General features: G+C 44.7%; 1 protein-coding gene across 1 annotated transcript in view; it reads right to left on the minus strand.

Annotated features, from left to right (window-relative positions):
• Positions 1-17342, minus strand: part of CRADD (CARD and death domain containing adaptor protein) — an 81580-nt gene extending 64238 nt beyond the window's left edge. Inside the window, exons 1-2 of the mRNA XM_074168650.1 lie at positions 17257-17342; positions 13485-13790 (exon numbers count right to left, since the gene is read on the minus strand). Coding sequence (XP_074024751.1) covers positions 13485-13782 — 298 coding nt within the window. The 5' untranslated portion in view covers positions 13783-13790; positions 17257-17342. The remainder of the gene's footprint in view (positions 1-13484; positions 13791-17256) is intronic.
• Positions 17343-17581: the final 239 nt, after the last annotated feature.

Here is a 17581-nt window from a genome sequence, read left to right on the forward strand (position 1 = left end):
TCTGAATGGAAAGGCACCACACTACATTGCCACACAAACAAATGTTTGCAGGTCGAGTTTGACAATAAAAATATATTAGCTCAGGCCTTTTAATTAGCTATTCTAATTAAACAAACTTTAGCAACGCACGTCTTTCCACTAATCGGGATATGGACACCACCTAAGATGACCATCGCCTTCTGAAGACTGAACAGCTCCTTCCAGGCCTTCATCTTGTGCAAGATATCAGATCAATGCAGTGCCACACCAGCAGCCGGTCAACTTAATTTTATCTAAACGGAAGTATGGTAACACCCTTCTAATAAAAGGGTAGACACTTGGGCTGAGCATGTATTACACATTTCTTTCTTACCTATATTCTACCCATTGATCATACTGGAAGCTGAAAAATCCCTAACATAGCTATCAACTCCAAATAGACAAGTGAAGTGTATGTATTTATAGTTTGCATAGGAGAAGGAAGATCATGTACTTAGTTGAACAATTTAAAGGGACACCTCCCACTAGACCAGGTTGCTCAAAACCCCATCCAGCCTGGTCCTGAACACTTCCATGGATGGAAGCATTGCTATATATGAGAACTAGGATAAATGAAATATATAAACAAATAGTGATCAATGAAAATGAGACTCGCGGTAACAAGGTCAATTCTCCTGGATTCAGATGCAAGGAAGAGACAAGGGTTTATCATCAATCCCTTTCCCCCAGAACAGTCTGAATTATTTTGCTAAAATCCATGTACAATTTCTGGGGAAAGTTAGGGGGATTAAGAAGGGTATTCACAAAGAACAGTGCACCACCTCAGAAGCTGCCTCAATTAGCCCAGATGAAACAAGGGGGAGAGGAACTCAAGGCCTATCTTATCTCTTTCTGGGGCTTAGCTACATTTCTTTCAACTACTAGGAAGGACTTTATTCTAGTCAAAGTTCAAGTTTTCACAGAATCATAGAATGGTTGAGGTTGGAAGGGACCTTAAAGATCATCTAGTTCCAACCCCCTACTATGGGCAGGGACACCTTCCACTAGACCTGGTTGCTCAAAGCCCCATCCAACCTAGCCTTGAAAACTTCCAAGGATGGGACCTCCACAACTTCTCTGAGCAACCTGTTCCAGTGCCTCCCTCTTTGAGCTCTCTCTTGGAGCGACAACTTCACCGAAGATCTATAAAACACAGCCAAGGGGGCACTGCCCATATAAACCATAGATGCCTTCACTTGGGAAGTGTTTAAGACGTCAAGTCACAAGGTGGTATCCTACCTGTTACACCGTGGGGTCATATCAATATTAAACTATTCCACACAAAGAGCTGCACCTCGCTGCCAGCTGCTGGCAGGGATGCAGCCCCACCTGACAGGTCTGCACCGCCAACACCCACAGGATTCAGCCCCGCGGGTGAGATTGCTGGAGAAAGGCCTGGCTGCATGTCCCAACGCCGGCCACGAGCCAGGCCAGGCACTGTGGAGGGGGCAGGCAGCCTGGGACCTGCCCAGAGCAGGCTTCAAAGCACCCAGGGAGCTCCCATGGCAAAAGCTGCGGTGCCCAGGGACCTGGCTGTGGGTGCAGCCAGCAGCTCGGTGGGGAAAGATTTAAGGCTTCCCGTTTTGGATCCAGGTGCCTGCAAAAGGAACGCCCCAAGAATCCTGAGTTAATTTCTACTGCAAACAGCCAGCTAGTATTTCTGGTGATAATCTGACCTTGCTTTTAAAACGAGCGTTTTGCAGGTGAACTCGCCAGATCCAGTGTGAGCACACAAACCGAAGGGATGATGAGAGGGTTTTGCAACCCTAACTGCAGCAATTGCTGTTCAAGGGTATGAAGATGAAACTAATCTCATGTGGGATGTGGCAGAACTGGATCACAGAGAAATACATGACTTTTTAATTACACAGAAGAGGAGTAAGAATAAAGAACATGTCGCTTTGAAAAGTTGAGCAAACACAGCCATCGCCTACAGTAAATAAAAACATACTTAAAGACATACTTGCTTCACACAGAAATACTGGAAAGTACTGGTTTTCCTTTTCATTCCAGCTTTCCTTTCTCAACAGTTATTTGATGAGGATTCCTATGCCCCTGTTTAAAGGCAGCCCCAGCTGCCCCTGGAGGAAGCTTGCCTCCCACCAGAGCCAGCCAGAGACCCCCAGGGCTGGCAAGGGGCTCAGTCAAGCCTTTACCTGTGTAAAGTCCTTTCACTCAACCATAGCACATGTTTTATTAGAAAGATCCAAAGACTGAAACAGGCCGTTCGTTAAAGAGCTCAACATATTATTAACTCTAAATGAAAGGTAAGACTTTCAAAAGCATCAGCACGGGACTAAAATTGCCTTCTTTAAAGCCAAGGGGAGCTTACCCCTGACCTTGACTGGAGGAGGGTTTGGTGAGCTTGCGTTAACTATGAGTCCTTTTGAAAATCCCAGGCAAGGTGGTGAAACACGAAGATTAAGGCGGCTGCCAGAAGAAGTGGTGCACTAATGGCAATTTATTCCCCTTGACCCGATGCATTAATGCTTATTTCCTGCACACACAAACTGTATTGCGTAAATCAAATCGGCTCCTTCTCTAAATGTAGATTGGAAGAAACACCAAAGCTTCCCTTCAGTTCGCAGCAGAGGTGTTTGTCAAAACAGCTGTACAACTCCTTGCCAATACATCAATGTACAAGGGAACACAAATCTACTCACAAACAAAGGAAGAGCAGGAAGAAAACTTAAAAAGAAAATCTGACGTTATACTGGAACAATGGCCCAATGGCTAAAAGAAGAAACAAGACTGGTTTTCTGTTTACACAAACAATTGCCAAATAGATAAAAATTGGCTTTAAAAGCCTTGTATACAAAACCATAAATCTTCTAAGACAAAACTGCAGCTGCATCACTCTGAGATAACAATGAGGGATACTTGGGTGCTCTAGTTCTCATTCATATAAACATATATATCACCATAAACAAATCTGGAAGGAAAGCTTAGTTGCATATGGCAATGCAGGGAGGGCTTCAAGATATAATAACCATGCATAATTAACTGTATCCCAGAGAAACTTCCTGACCTTTTCCGTATAAGTGACATTTCCCAGTGAGAAGCAAGTCACGTCACTGCTGATATTCTCCATCGACAGGCAAAAGAAGTGCAGAGTGAACTAGTAACAGCTTTTCAGCTGCAGAAATTATTTTTCTGTGAAGGTCAAGACATGCTCCCATGTCAGTGCAGGGAAGACAGCAAAGCACCCACTCCTTCACCAGAGAGAACATTTCAGGCACCAGTGGCAAGACCTTTGTCCTGCTCTGGTCAACAGGAGCCTGCCCTCTGACTTCACTGGAGGCAGACTTTCACTGTGAAACACTGGTTAGCATTTTTACTGACTTTGGATGGCTATGCAGCCTCTGCAACACATGCAAGCTAAGGTGAGTGTGTTGGCTGCTTGGTTGTTGTTTTTTTTTTTTTAAAAGCAGCATTCATAGACTTAATTTATGAAAGACAATAGATTTTCCCCATGCAATGGGAACACAAAAATTAAACAAGCATTTTCAAATGGAGCTCCAAGGCAATTCTAGAGGTGCTAAAAGAAGTGCTGGCCAGCTCTGAAGGAAAATATTAATGGAGAAAAATTTCATTAAAAGAAGTCTACGAAGTCTTAAGTAAGCAATTCTCTCAACTGCTCTGGAGCATATATTAGTGTATATCGATGGGCCACAACAGCCATTATTTAGTACCAATTGAATGCCTATACTGATGACATAATTCAAAAATATCTCTTGCTTTTTCATGTTTACAAGTGGCTTTATCAAGCTGCAGGATCAGGTCTTTACAAGAAAGTTTCCAGTCTGTTCTAGAAAACAATTATTATTGTCTGTACAAAAGCTTTTTCAGTGATTCCTTTGCCACATCCCGAGACAAGACCAACAGTGGGAAGCTGTCAACGATTAACAAAAGATCTCAGGGATCACAGAGGACTGCAACTATGCATGGTTTTGGAAATACAAGACACGGGCGTGATTTTATCATACTGTGATGCAAGTTGAGGAGAAAAATGAACAGAGAAGATATTTTGTCTAATGGAAAACTTGAGGTAATGAACTCTGTAAGCCATTTAGAATGCACATACCCCAAGATGAGAAACAGTAGTATAAACTCTGGGAAATAGAGATACTTAAATCATCAAAGAAAAAAATGCATTTCTTTGCATGCAGCAGCATTCCTGATAGGATGCACATCTACAACTATGTGTATGTATGAGCACAGAATTTTGGGGAGAAAGGAACACAAGACTGCAGGTGTTTATGGACAAAACCACTACATCCACTGGACAGAAAAGGCTACGCTATATCAGCAAGCAGTACAGAGCAACAGAAGAGAACCTACAGACTGATACAGCTCATGGTGAGGATCTAGCATTCAGACTATACACCTAGATTTCACTTCAAACTGGCTCTAGTCTGGTCCTATGGACTCTGTGAGCACATTTCCCTTTTCAGATTCATCTGAAAGAAATCTAATTCAAACACTCCAATACGCTTAAAAAGCACCTTCCTAATCTGAACTAGAAGTCATGCATACGTACCCAGTGTCCTGTGTCAGCACCAGTTATATTTGGATTAAAATCCCACATACTGAGTACACAGAGTGTGATGTCAAGCTTACATAATCACAGAAAATTTAGGTTGAGAGGGACCTTTGGAAGTTATCTAGTCCAACCTCCTGCTCAAAGCAAGGCCAACTTCAAAGTTAGATCAGGTTGCTCAGGGTCTTCTACTGTTGAGTGTTGACTGTCTCCAAAGATGGAGATCCCACAGCCTCTTTGGGCAACCCTACTTGGGCCGCAACCTCTGGTGGCCAGTGCTTAATCTGTCTTGTGAAATGTTTTTCCTTATATCAAATCATAATTTCCCTTGCTACAGCTCGTGGCTGCCATTTCTTTTCCTTTTGTTGCACACCTGTAGGAAGAGTCTGACTCCACCTTTTCTTGGCCTTACTTGGCCTTCTCTTCTCCGAGAACAAACTCGGCTGTCTCAGCCTTTCTCTGTACTTCATGTTGAACTAACCACTTTAGCGGTGCTCCACAGGATTCTGTAGTTTGTCTATCTCTCCCTTGTACTGGTTGCATAAAGCCAGACCAGACACAGTATTTTAAATATGGCCTCCTAGTACCAAGTACAGGCGAATAATCACTTCCCTCACCCTGCTGGCTTTGCTCTTGCTGATGCAGACCTGCGTGTGGTTAGCCTTCATCATCATACTTGCTGTCTATCAAGACATCCAGCCTCTTTTCTGCAGACCTGCAACTGGCCAGTCAGTGCCCGTCTTGTGTTACTTTGCGGGAGTTTTGTATCCCAGCTGCAGGACTCATGCTTACTTCTGCTGAATGTCATGAGGTTCTTGCTGGCCCATTCATCCAGCTTGCTGGGATCCCTCTGAGAGGCAGTCCCACTCTCCTGTGCCAAGTGATCCCCAGGGCCTGGAGTCATCATGCTTTAGGCACAGTTCAGAAGATTCCAGGACACAAACTGACAAATGTGTAAACAAAGTTAATTCACCTACAAACTTCCTGAAAATACAGTCCCTACCATCACCCAGGTCACTGACAAAGAGGTTAAACAGAATTGGTCCCACTGTCAGCCCTGAGGAATGCAACTTGTAGTTAGCCTCCAGTTAGATGGATATTGAACCACCGACCACCACCCTTTCACCCTGGTGGTCTGGCCTTTTTTTCACCCACTGTGCAGTCCACCCATTCAGTCCATACCTTCCCAGTTAGCCCCAAGGATGCTATGAGACTGTGCTGAAAGCCTGGCTTAAGTCAATTAAACGAAATCTACTGCTGTCATCCAGAGTCAGTCATTTTATCACAGAAGGCAAGAATCAAATTGGTCAAGCTTGATTTACCTGTAGTAAACCCAAGCTGGCTGTTCCCAGTCACTTTATTGCACTTTGTGCATTTGGCTTACCAGAGTCTACAACATGACAGAAAACAGCCTCTCAAAAGCAGGTTCCCTCAGCACTCTCAGACACATCCCATCTAGCTCCATGGATTTGTGTATGTCCACTCTACTCAGGTAGTTCCTAACTCAGTTCTCTTCTACTATCAACAGCATCTCCCTCATCCAAACTCCACTACTAGGCACAGAGACCAGGGCCAATTGACAGCAAATTTTGCATATGAAGACCCAGCCTTTTCTGTGCCCTTCATCAGTTTTCGCTTTAGTCTTCCTTCCACTGCCAATGGACCTGTAGAAGCCCATCTTTTTGTCCTTCACATCCTTGAATGGTTTCAAACTCAGATGAGCTTTGCCCTTCATAATTCTACCCCTAAAAACCCACAGAATGATTTTATATTGTTTCTGGGTAGCCTGTCCTCACTTCTACCTCCTAGGCAATTCCTTTTTGAATTTGAGCTCAGCTGGAAGTTCTTCTTTCAGCCAAGCTGGCCTCCTGCCATGCCTGCTGCTTTTCCTGTATGTAGGAATGGACAATTTTTGTGCTTTGAAGAGGTTTTCCTTGATGATCAGTAAGGTCTCCTGGGTGTTTTTGTCCTTCAGAACTGTCTCCTACAGTGTCCTATCCATCAGTTTCATGAAGGTAAGGTAATGTCCAGGACCTTTACTCTGGTACTTGCTTTGCTCTCTTCTCTCATCATCTTAAACTCGAGCACTGTATGGTAACTGCAGCCAAGACTGACATTAAAAAAAGACATTCCTAAACAGTTGTTCCTTGTTTGTGAGTAGCATGGCCAGTAAAGCAACTCCCTTAGTCTACTCATCCACAATATTCATCAAGATATTGTCCCTTTTGCATTCCAGAAGTCTCCTGGATCGTCATATTGTGTCACATTCCCAGTGAACACTAGGGTTGTTAAATTTTCCCTGAGAACCCAGACATGCAATAGAAACACTCTTTTAAGAAGACTTCATAGTATCATAGGGAAACTAAGGTTGGAAGAGACCTCCAGAGGTCTCCTGTCCAACCTCCTATTCAAAGCAGGGTCAACTCTGAGATCAGACCATGTTGCTCATGATTCTATCCAGCTGGGTCTTGAAAACCTCCAAGGATGAAGACTACTCAACGTCTCTGGTTCCTGTTCCACTTCTTGACTCCCTTTGTGATGAAAAACTCTCCTTAGAGCCAGACAGAACCTCCCATTTCAACTAACACCTTTCATCTCTCATCTTTCCACCATGCATTGCTGTGTAGGGCCTATCCCTGTTTCTCTTGATATCATCTTTGCGGGTATTGGAAAGCTGCTATTTCCCCGTCTCCAGGCTTTACCTTCTTTTCATGAGGAAGCCCTATAAAAGATGCCACCACAATGTCTCTCTTATTGAGCTCCCTTCTGATCCTAACCCATAAGCTCTTGACCAGCCTGTTGCTCAGTAAATAGCAAAGCTCTGTGCATTCAAGATGCACCTTTGAAGAGGCTGCAACGGCATCCTTGTCTAAGAACCTGAGGCCATGCACTACGGCATCGCAGTTGTGTGAATTATCCCACCATGTCTCTGCAAATCCAAAGACATCAGTGTGCTGCAACTGTGCAGATTTCTGCTTCCTCCCAGCATGCCTGCTGGTAAAGACACTTTTGCCCCACACTGTCGAGTTGATCCCAGCTGTCCCTAGCAGCCCCCATTTCTTGAAAAGGGTTCTGTGGTCATAGAGTTCAAATTCTGCCATGACACCAGGTACCCAGAGAGGCGTGAATATGTAGGATCCATCCACCCTTTCCCAGGTTTTTCCCCTTGAACGGCAGGAGGGAGAACACTGCTTGGGCTCCATCCCTTCACATGGGACCACTGAGCCCCATACACATTCTTAATCTGCTGAAGTATTACTAGTGCCTGCATAAGAGAGTAGCTAAGTCTGATGGTTGGCCAGGCCTTGGCAACCTCTGTGATGTCCTGGATCCAGTCTCTGGGGAGGCAGCAAACTTTGAAGTCATCAGGTCCGGTCAGCAGATGGATGTCTCCATTCCCTACAACAGGGAGTCTTCAATCCCAGTTACTCATTGCCTCCTCTTAGTGGCACTGGTTATGAGTAGCTGATCAGGCACAGCTGGCCCAAACACCTCTCTTGCCAGAACTCACTCCTCCTCTCCTGTTTCCAGGAACTATACGTTTTAAATCTATATTATTATTAACCTCACATATTTGTGTTACTGAGGATGACACCAAGTATGGTTATATCTTTCCATTAACTTACCTGACAGAAACTGTTTGAGACTGGACAGGGAACTCTATAGTTCTTAACAGTAATGCCTAAAATTCAGGCTTCTCGAAACGAAAAACATAGATGTAAGAAGCATAAACACAGCTGCTTATTAAGATGGCAAAAAAAGCAACAAAGCAAATATTCCTAAAACTGTAAAAAAAATAGGGAAAGAAAAAGAAAATAAAATCTTACGTTCACACACACATTAAAACCAAAATACATACACAGAATGCTCTGTAGAACTAGGGAAGCTGATTGCTTGTCCATGTCATGATGCATGCTGTTAATATTGAGTGTGTGCACAAACCTTTAATGCCAGACTTCACAGACCTCGCTGCGGTCAGGAACAAAGCCAAAGCCGTAAATGTAACACCCGATTTTCAGGGGAGATGGGAATGTGGAAAAGAGTTTGAGAAATTCTCCTACGAGGATGCCTTTCAGTCTCTCCAGAGAACATTTTCTATAGCCTCCAGGCACCGGGATGCGGCACAAGGGCTTTCCTTCATCTCCAGGTCAATCCAGTGCAGCCAAGGCTGCTAAGCCCATCCCTTTCCTTCAGACATACATGGGAGGAAACTCCCCCTCCTGCCACTGGACTATACAAGAGAGGAGAGGGAAAGGGAAGAAAGAGGGGAAAAAAAAAAAAAAAAAGCAGCGTCTTCTGTCCACCATTTTAGAGAGAGAAAAGGAACTCATCAGCTGCTCTCCTATCTGGTGTCCAAATGGAAAAGGCAAGAGAGCGGGCTGTTTCCTCACTGCATTAGACGTGAGAGGAAGCAGGATAGGAAGAGGGCAGGAAGCAGGCAACAAAAGGTAAGAAGAGGTGCTAAACTTCCCCATGTCCTAATGCCATTGCATTTGAATCTGAATTTTTAAAAACCTACAGCCTAGCTGTGGAAAAAGGACTTTGGGAAAGCTTGTGGAAGGGAGGGGAGGGAGGGAAGGATGACTTTCTCAACAGAAGTACATGTTTTGCTTTGTTTTGTATTTGCATGCTTCATCCAAAGTGTTACACAACATGAAGCTTTATATAGCTATACGAGAACACACACTCCCCACACATCCAGGGAAAAACCCCAACCACACTGTTCAAATCAAAAAAAACCTCACCCAAGTCTAACAGGACCCTAATGCAGACTGCTGACTAGGTACCACCACAACAACAACAAAATGATGCATTAGAAAATATTCCTTTCTTAGTTGTGAGAGAACAGCTTTCCCCAAACGATTCTGTGTAACTCCATGCCCCAAATTCACTAACATTTGCCAGAGAGCAACGGCTGCTGCAGGATTCCTTTGGCAAACACTGTATCTCAGACTTTTCTCTTTCTCAATATGCTGCGATTTCCTGTGGAATGGAGAAATCATCTATACTACAAAGAGGTGCAGTACTAACACTTTTGGAAGTAAATAATTTTATAGCAATATATAGCGTAGAGAGAAATACAATACTTGGGCAGAAAAATTCCTGAGCGGAGAGAGATTAAAAAAACATTCTGATAAACAAATGCTGTCAAAGCTTATATTTTTTTATTCAATGCAAAAAAATATTAGGTAACTGTTTGCTGTTCCTAGAAAGAATGGAATTCCGTTGCCAACAGCTGTAGTTTTTCGTAGGAATTATAATAATATATTGAAGATTTATGTTTCTGACAAAGGCATAAAGTTATCCAAACTAGGGCAAAAAAAACAGAATAGTCTTTTCCCAATGAAACAGACCCACATTACTTTTGTTAACTCTTACTACAGCAGAAGTTTTGATCTTCAAAACCAGGAACTCATGCTGCAGTTGATGTTTATAATGATTAAGTCTTGCAATGCCACTCTGCACAGAGTGATCTGTTTTATCACAGGTTCTTACACAAGCAGGAAGCACACCCTATCATCCTGATGTCAATTAAAGTCATAAACTTTTACCTCCAGAAGCACATGACTTTAAATTTACTTCTTGAGATTCTGGGGTTTTACAATGATGCCCTCCCTACCTTAAGAAAAGTTTTCCCCAAAGCTGTGCCCACCTGACAGATCCATATGAGAGAGGAGAAAGGTGACCCCAGGCAAAAGGCTGCCCTGTGGATAAAGTAAGCAAGCAAAGAGAAGGAATTTTGGGTCTCTTTGCTGCAATTATACAGATGCAAGTGGCCCTACCTGCCTGCACACCACTCTCCTGATTCCCATGGAAAAACTATTGCTCATGCTCTGCAGGATTAGGGTCTTCTGTGTTTCTTGGAACTACAGCAGATAACAGCATACAGAAATATTATTTTTAAGTCAACTGACGTTCAGCAATAAAACTCAGGATATCACAGGTTTTAAAGTTCATTTATTTGCAAGCAGCCAAACAGCATACTCTGGCTCGAATCCTGGGCCAATTTACAGTTACACTCTATGCTGCCCCATGAACACTACATCGAGTTACACAACTTGAAAATCAATAAATCCATTGCCTTGGAATAATTTGCCCAAAGGCTCCCGATGAGTCAGTGGCAGTCAGTTTAGGTCTCAGACTCTGGCTTCCATTTTGTAGTTGCCCGGTCCACCAGATTATATTTACACTACATTACCAAAAATGTTTTTATTTCTGTCCTCCTGAATTTGCTGTTTGTTTGGTTCAGTTGGTTTGTTGTTTTGGCTTGGGTTTTTTTGACTAGGGGAAGAAAATAAATTAAAAGCTTCTTAACAATTACAGTTGTGATTTATTTTTTTTTAACTGGGAACCAACAAACTATATTTCTCAGCTGAAGCAAAGATAGAAAACCTGATCTCTTGGAACAAAATGCACAATAATGTGAAGGCTGACATAGAAAAATCACTGTGTAATTTTGTGTGCATGTGCCACAGTTTTTACATTCAGATAGAGAACACCTAATAGTCTACTTTTACTGACTTTAAAAATCCTACGTGTAGTCAGTGAAAGACTATAGAATAAAACCTTCCTTCAAGGAACAACTTGCCACCAGTCCTTAGTCCTGCAAAAGATCTGCAAAAACTGAGGCGATTTTGCTTGAGTAAACAGAATTTTAATTGAGCATAAACAAGTGAACAGCAGGCATGCGATTTCCATAAGTATGCAGGATTCAAAGGAAAAAAAAAGATTTAAAAATCTGAGGCCATAAAACCAACTTCAATCTTAAAAGTTTTAGGGTCTAAAAAAAATAAGTAGAGTGTATGTGGCAGGCTTTTTTCACTACAAATGGATTCTTTAAAAGAAACTGCCACTGACAAATCATTATTTATAAGAACTGTTTCCAATAACGCAGAAGTTAAGTTATCTAGCATGGCACTAAAGAACACGTTTGATTTTAAGCGTGCTTATAGTTTTATTAGAGCAAATGGCTTTTTCCATGCTTAAGGCCAAGCATGTGCTCAAGTACTCTGCTGAGACAAAAGCTTACAAGTTTGTTGTTTAGAATGCAAAGTGAAGCTTTTTATCCCAAACCACATTTTCTTGCATGTAATCAGCACTGATGATGCCGCCAGAGTTTCCAATTCATTCCAGGGTGCACTCAGCATTTATTAGGGCACAGATGGTGCTCTTTCTTTGGCTTCTAAAGAACATGCCTAAACATTAAAACAAACTTGGCTATCTGCCTCTTATCCTGTTCTTACACTCTGTATTGCCACAGTAAAAATAACTGTAACCTTTGACCTAATCTGGAAGCCTTTCCTAATTTACACACAAAATTTGGCAACAGGATTATCAAGTACAGTCAGCCCACTCGAAACCGGAGTTTTCAGCACGTTATCACAAATATAAATCCAGCACGGTCACAATTGATCAAGAACGGGAACAAGCAATCCACAAAACAATCAAAAGAACAAAAATCGGAAACGATTTTTCTACCCACAAAGTACGCGATCCTGACTGTACTCAAAGGCTGTGTGTGCATTTCTGGAACTGTAAGGATTATTTCACAGCTTAACCAGCAATTAGCAAAGGAACAGGCTGATTTGTAAGGCAAATAAAGAGCATTAGCGTTACAGGATTTGTCATAATAGCGAGCAAGGTCTTTTCCAACACACTCAATGCTGCAAGTTTGCATTGTGCCGAGAACTCGCAGTGTTTTCCCCTGTGGGCAGCATGGGACATTTATTTCTCAAATTCTGAAAATTATTTACCCATTTCCAAGCAAGCATAAAGCAGCCTCCACAGAGACCCAGCAGAAAGACAAGCTGTCACAATATTCAATTAAAAACGTCCTAAGGTAAAGAGAATGTCAGATTTGTCCAGCAGATCTTGACAAAACGTTCTTGAACGTGCAGCTAATTGGGACACAGGTGCACATGACGGTCAACGGGTCTTAAGTCAGCCATCTTCACAGGCTTTCAGTCTCAGGCAAAGCACACTGACACTGGAAAAATCACGTCACGTGCATCAAAATACATATGACCAAACTCAAATGGGGCGGGGTGGGGGGTTGGGGTGGAGGGCTTGGAAAAAACGTTAATCAGACTGCTTGGAAACGATGTACCCAAGTGAGGACTATTTCACTATCTCACTAGTAACGTTGAGGTTAGCAGCCAGAGCATGCTGCCAACATCTAGGGCAAGAAAACGTGCATTTTAAGCAGTCGTCTTGACTTCAAAACAGCTCAACAACTGCATGCATGGATTAGCAAAGAAATCACTTCTGAACAAACACCAAGCCCAGAAAACTAGTTTTAGAAGTACGTTTAAATGTCAGAAAGCCAGAGATTTGAGTAAATAAGATTATCTAGCACCCGCTAAATCAGTTAGCTCCTAAATTTGTTTTAAAATTAAGAAATGGCTAGTAATTTTGGAAGTAATGATCCTAGACATTTGCACTCCAGTAAACATAATAAACTAAATATATCTAAATTAGCACATGGTACTAAATCAAAATTACATTAAAATCATAATAAAAGTAAATAAAAATTCTGTCAGCATGTACAATCCAGAAACAGAAGCCACTGCAAAACACGCATAAAACAAACAATAATCAGGTATATATGGTGAAGAGACTGTTCTGTATCTAGTCAAAACGACTTTTTATAGTCTGTTCCCTTTGAGGTAACGGAGTCTGGGTCCTCCTACATCCTAGCCTCTCCCAAGGCAGCCTCTCCTGCCGTCTCCCAGTCTCCTGAAACTCAGCCCTGCTCACTCCCCAAACTTTGCAATACTTCCTGGTGTTTGGCTGGCTTCCCTTTTGTTGGCACCCTGCTCCATATCTACATGACACATAACTTGAAATTACTGGTACATTCAATACTTTCAAAATCCCAGCTTGAGAACAAGCTTCAAAATATCAGTAACAACAATCCTGGCCTTACCTGCAGGATCTTGTACTGTCATTTCCTTACGCTTCATCATCAGCTTCTCTTTAACCCACGGGAACTCCTGCAAGGAATCCAAGAACGCATCAAAAGCCTTGGGTCCTCTGGTGGGGAGAATATCAAGGAGCATCATGGTTTTCCTCTGACTGGTGGTTTGGGATTTTATTTCTTGAACATGACTGTCCGTAAGAATCCCTTCTTGGTAGAGATACTGAATAACAACTCCATCCACCAGCACCTCTGTGCAGAGCTCCAGGCGCAGGGAGCGTAAAAGCTGTTTGTCTCTGGCATCCATCTGGCAACCTAGAGCGTGAGAAAAGGAGTAGGGAAATGTGTGAAGGTTAAAATACTTCAACCTTTAACATCCAGAAGTGCTGTTTGGATCCTGGCAAGGTTTAGAAAGAATGCCAAACTCAGAATCACCAACCCAGGAAAACTATTAATGATGGCCATCATCTTCTTTCCGTTCGGATTTCACTCACGAGCTAAAATGCAGCCATATCTGGGAAATATTAGAAAGGAAGGGAACCTTTGGCATTGTGAAGACCGGTCCTTTCCTGGAATAAAAACCACATCAAATAATCCCGCTCACTAACTGGTCAAGGTCCATGCTAAAGGCAGCTGGAGCATTTGCCAGTCCTTAAGAGACTCTCTACCCTCAAAAATTCACAGATATCACACCTGACCTCTGCTACTGATGCCTCTGGTGCTATGGCACCAGTACAACTGCTGCAGCAGTGCAAAAGCAGCAGGAGGACTGGTAGAGGCAGCACAGACAGGCAGCATCAGCAGGGACAGAGTCAGCAGGTAGCTCTGGCCTACGCGATGCATTTTAATTTTACAAGGGGTGGAACTGTAACTCAGGCACCAGGTCGTTCTTCCCCCTGACTCATCCTGGAAGGCTGCTCTGGAACCCAACTGATTTGATGATGAGAAACTTTCTTCGAATTTCCATCTCAAATTTATCCGCCTTCTATTTATAGGCATTTGTTCTGCCAAAACTGTTCTTTAGCTTAAGTAGCTCTTCCCCCTCCCTGGTATTTACCCTTCTAATGTGTTCACAGGAAGCAATCGGATGCCCTCTGCCAGCTTTCATTTCACTTGACTAATACTCTGACTAGACAAAAGCTGGAAATGAAGCATTTTATAGCCACTCCACAGAAGAGGAATCAAGGTCCAGAGAGACCAAGCAACTCATCCAAGATCATACCGGGAGTCCGTGCCAGACCTATGAACCGAATCAAGATGTCTAGTCTAGGCCTTAATGACAAACATATCCCTGGGCCCATTAATGGCACTTGAAAAGGAAAATGACAGTCATACAATTAAATACTTTCTTATGACTAAATAATGAAGTCAAAAAACTGCAGCAGGTGTTGACTGTAATTACCAAGAGAGTTTCTGGTAATTAAACTAGAAGCTGCTGTTTGAACAGCTAGACCTTGCAGAAACCGTACTTCATTCAGCTTGAGGATACAAGGAGAAGCAGAGGTTATCAAAGCTTTTCTAAGAAACCTGCTAAAGTCTTTGTATCATCGGAGGTGCTACTGACTCCCAAGGCCCCATCAAAGGTTGGTTGGTTGGCCTAGTTTTTAAAATCTAGGGCAGGCAACCAACAGAACATATAGGCACATACATGGCATCTTGGACAGAATGCAAGAGCATAGGACCACATGAGAGAGACTGGAAAACCCTGTCTCTAACACCTTCTGATGAAGCCACTTTCCAAAAACATATCCCCTGATGGCACCTTCCCAGGAGGACTCCAATCCATTTTCCTGGGCTACCCAGTACATTTCTCGTATTCTGAAGTGCATTTTGAGGTGCCTGCCTTTTGCCTAGGGGCCATTTGGGAATCAAACAACAGCTACCCCAACATACGTCCTTAAACAATGCTGGTTCGCTAAGCACAGCTCAAACATCAAACTCCATCATGGAGTGAGACGATAGTGCAAGAAAGGAGATGGAAAAAGAGCAGGTAGGAAAGAGAACTGGATTTCCCCATTTGAGGTTAGGATGCTTATCTTTGACAGGTGAAGGTGAAGATTCTGGTCTCTAACACGCACTACATTTACACTACCGAGAGCAATCACTGGACTAAAGCAAAAGCAGATGAAATTCAGGCAGCAGATCCCCGCCGCTTCTCCCTTCCAGGATTGCCTGACCGCCCCTGAGCTCACGAAGCGCTCGCAGAGTTCAAGACAGGCACCCAGCGACAGCTCTGAGGGTCTCTTCTCAACCCAGGCAGAAAACTGTTTCACATGCTACAAAGCTCTTGTGCTTCACATTCTGCATGGGATGCCGAGAGTCCCCAACCAGGAGCCTCCTTGCCCACGTGCCGGACGAGGAACATGGATTTCTCCTTCTTCATGACCAAACGCTTTTCAAAAGTAAGGCCTTTTCAAAACATCTCAGTTTGCACCTTCGTGCACTGAAGAAATGCCTATCAAGCCATGAATATGAAGGGAGAATTTCTGCTGAAAAAGGCCTTTGGCTCGCTGACTGCAGAGTGAGCACAACTGAGGTTTTAATACCCTTAACACCAAGGTCACCGGCCCAACAAACTTCCAGGATGGGGTGTACTGATTTTTAAAGATTAAGTATTTCTTCGTGTGTGTTTACTGGGAGAAGGAAATGTCTGAGTCAGGAACTGAGCAGCCAGATATGTAAATGTATCAGGATTTTGGTAGGTAACAGTGTAGGGACGGAGTTTAGTGCAACAGAGAATTAATTTAAAATAATTTTAATCACAGCCTATATCTGGGAATCCAAAATAAATTTTCTCTAGCAATGCTGCCGCTAGAGGGAAAGTAAAAAGATAAGACACCCGTTTACCCAAAAGATGACATGGCTCAAACCTTCTCCAGATACTTCTAAAAATGCATCTTTTCCATTGTAGAGCCAAATTGCAAGAAGTCTACCCCCACGTCCTGCTGAATGAGCACAGTCCTTGACTTATCACCAGACCGACACGGGCAGGCTTGCGTTTTTCTGGATCTTACACAGAATCCGTCTGTGAACGGGGATAAAACTTCTGAAAGCCTCGTCCCTAAAAAGACCCCTTCTGATCCCAAAAGGAACATTCACTTAGTTCTTGCCCGGAAACACCTTGGCGTTTTCCCAAACACCAACTGCGCTGGGCTGCTCAGGGCTCCCGGTACGTCCCCATGTGCCTGCTTAGCTAAGGATAATGTCCACTCTGCCTAATTAATTAATGAGTGATTTTGGCTACTGGCAGCACCCCTACAGGTTAACAATCCCCGCCCTCCCCCCCCCCCCCAAAAAAATATATTAAAAAAAAAAAAAACAAACAAGTTTAGCTTTCGGCTCCTCCCCTGTAACCGCGGTCTGGAAGCGGCTGCTCCTGCCGCAGCCAGGGCCCGGCTGCCCGACCTGCCGCCACCCCGGGTCCCCAGCCCCCCGTCAGGGCTCCGGCCCGACAGGCGGCGGCCAGACCCCAGCCTTCCTCCCCTCCGCCCACCCCGGCGGCCGCAGGGGAGGCGGGCGCTGCCGCCGGCCCGCGGCCCCCACCGCCCCGGCCCGCCCCGCGGAAGCCCGTCCCCCGCCCTGGCCCCCGGCAGCGCCGCAGGGGGCCGCCGCCGAACGGCCCCGCTGGGGCTGACGCCTTTATTCCCGCTTCCCCCTCGGGGGCGGCGGGAGCCAGGCCGAGTCGAGAGAGGGGCTGCCGGCACGGCAGCGGAACGAGAGAGCGGCGGGGGCGGCGAGCGCCGTGAGGGGAGAGCCCCCTCCGCCCTCGCCCGGTACTTACAGGAGGGAAGTGGGGAACTATACAGGGCACCGCGGCGCCCGCCGAGCCTGCGCGGGGACCACCATCTTTGTTGAAGGCAAGAGGGCTTCGCCGGAAGCCGCCGCTGCCGCCGTGCCGCGGGCCGGCCGAGGAAAGGCCCCCGCTGAGGGCGGGCCCGGGGGCCGCCATGTCAGCTGTGGGCAGCGGTGGGCCGGCCGGTCGGGGGGCACGGCCGCGGCCCCGCCGCCTCCCCGCCGGGAAGGTGGGCCTCGGGGCGAGGGGAGGGAGGGGGGGGGGGGCGTGCTGCGGGGAGGGGGTCTGCTGCCGGTTTTGGGGACGGGGGGCT

The sequence above is a fragment of the Numenius arquata genome, chromosome 2 (genome assembly GCF_964106895.1).
Source record: "Numenius arquata chromosome 2, bNumArq3.hap1.1, whole genome shotgun sequence".
Taxonomy (NCBI): domain Eukaryota; kingdom Metazoa; phylum Chordata; class Aves; order Charadriiformes; family Scolopacidae; genus Numenius; species Numenius arquata.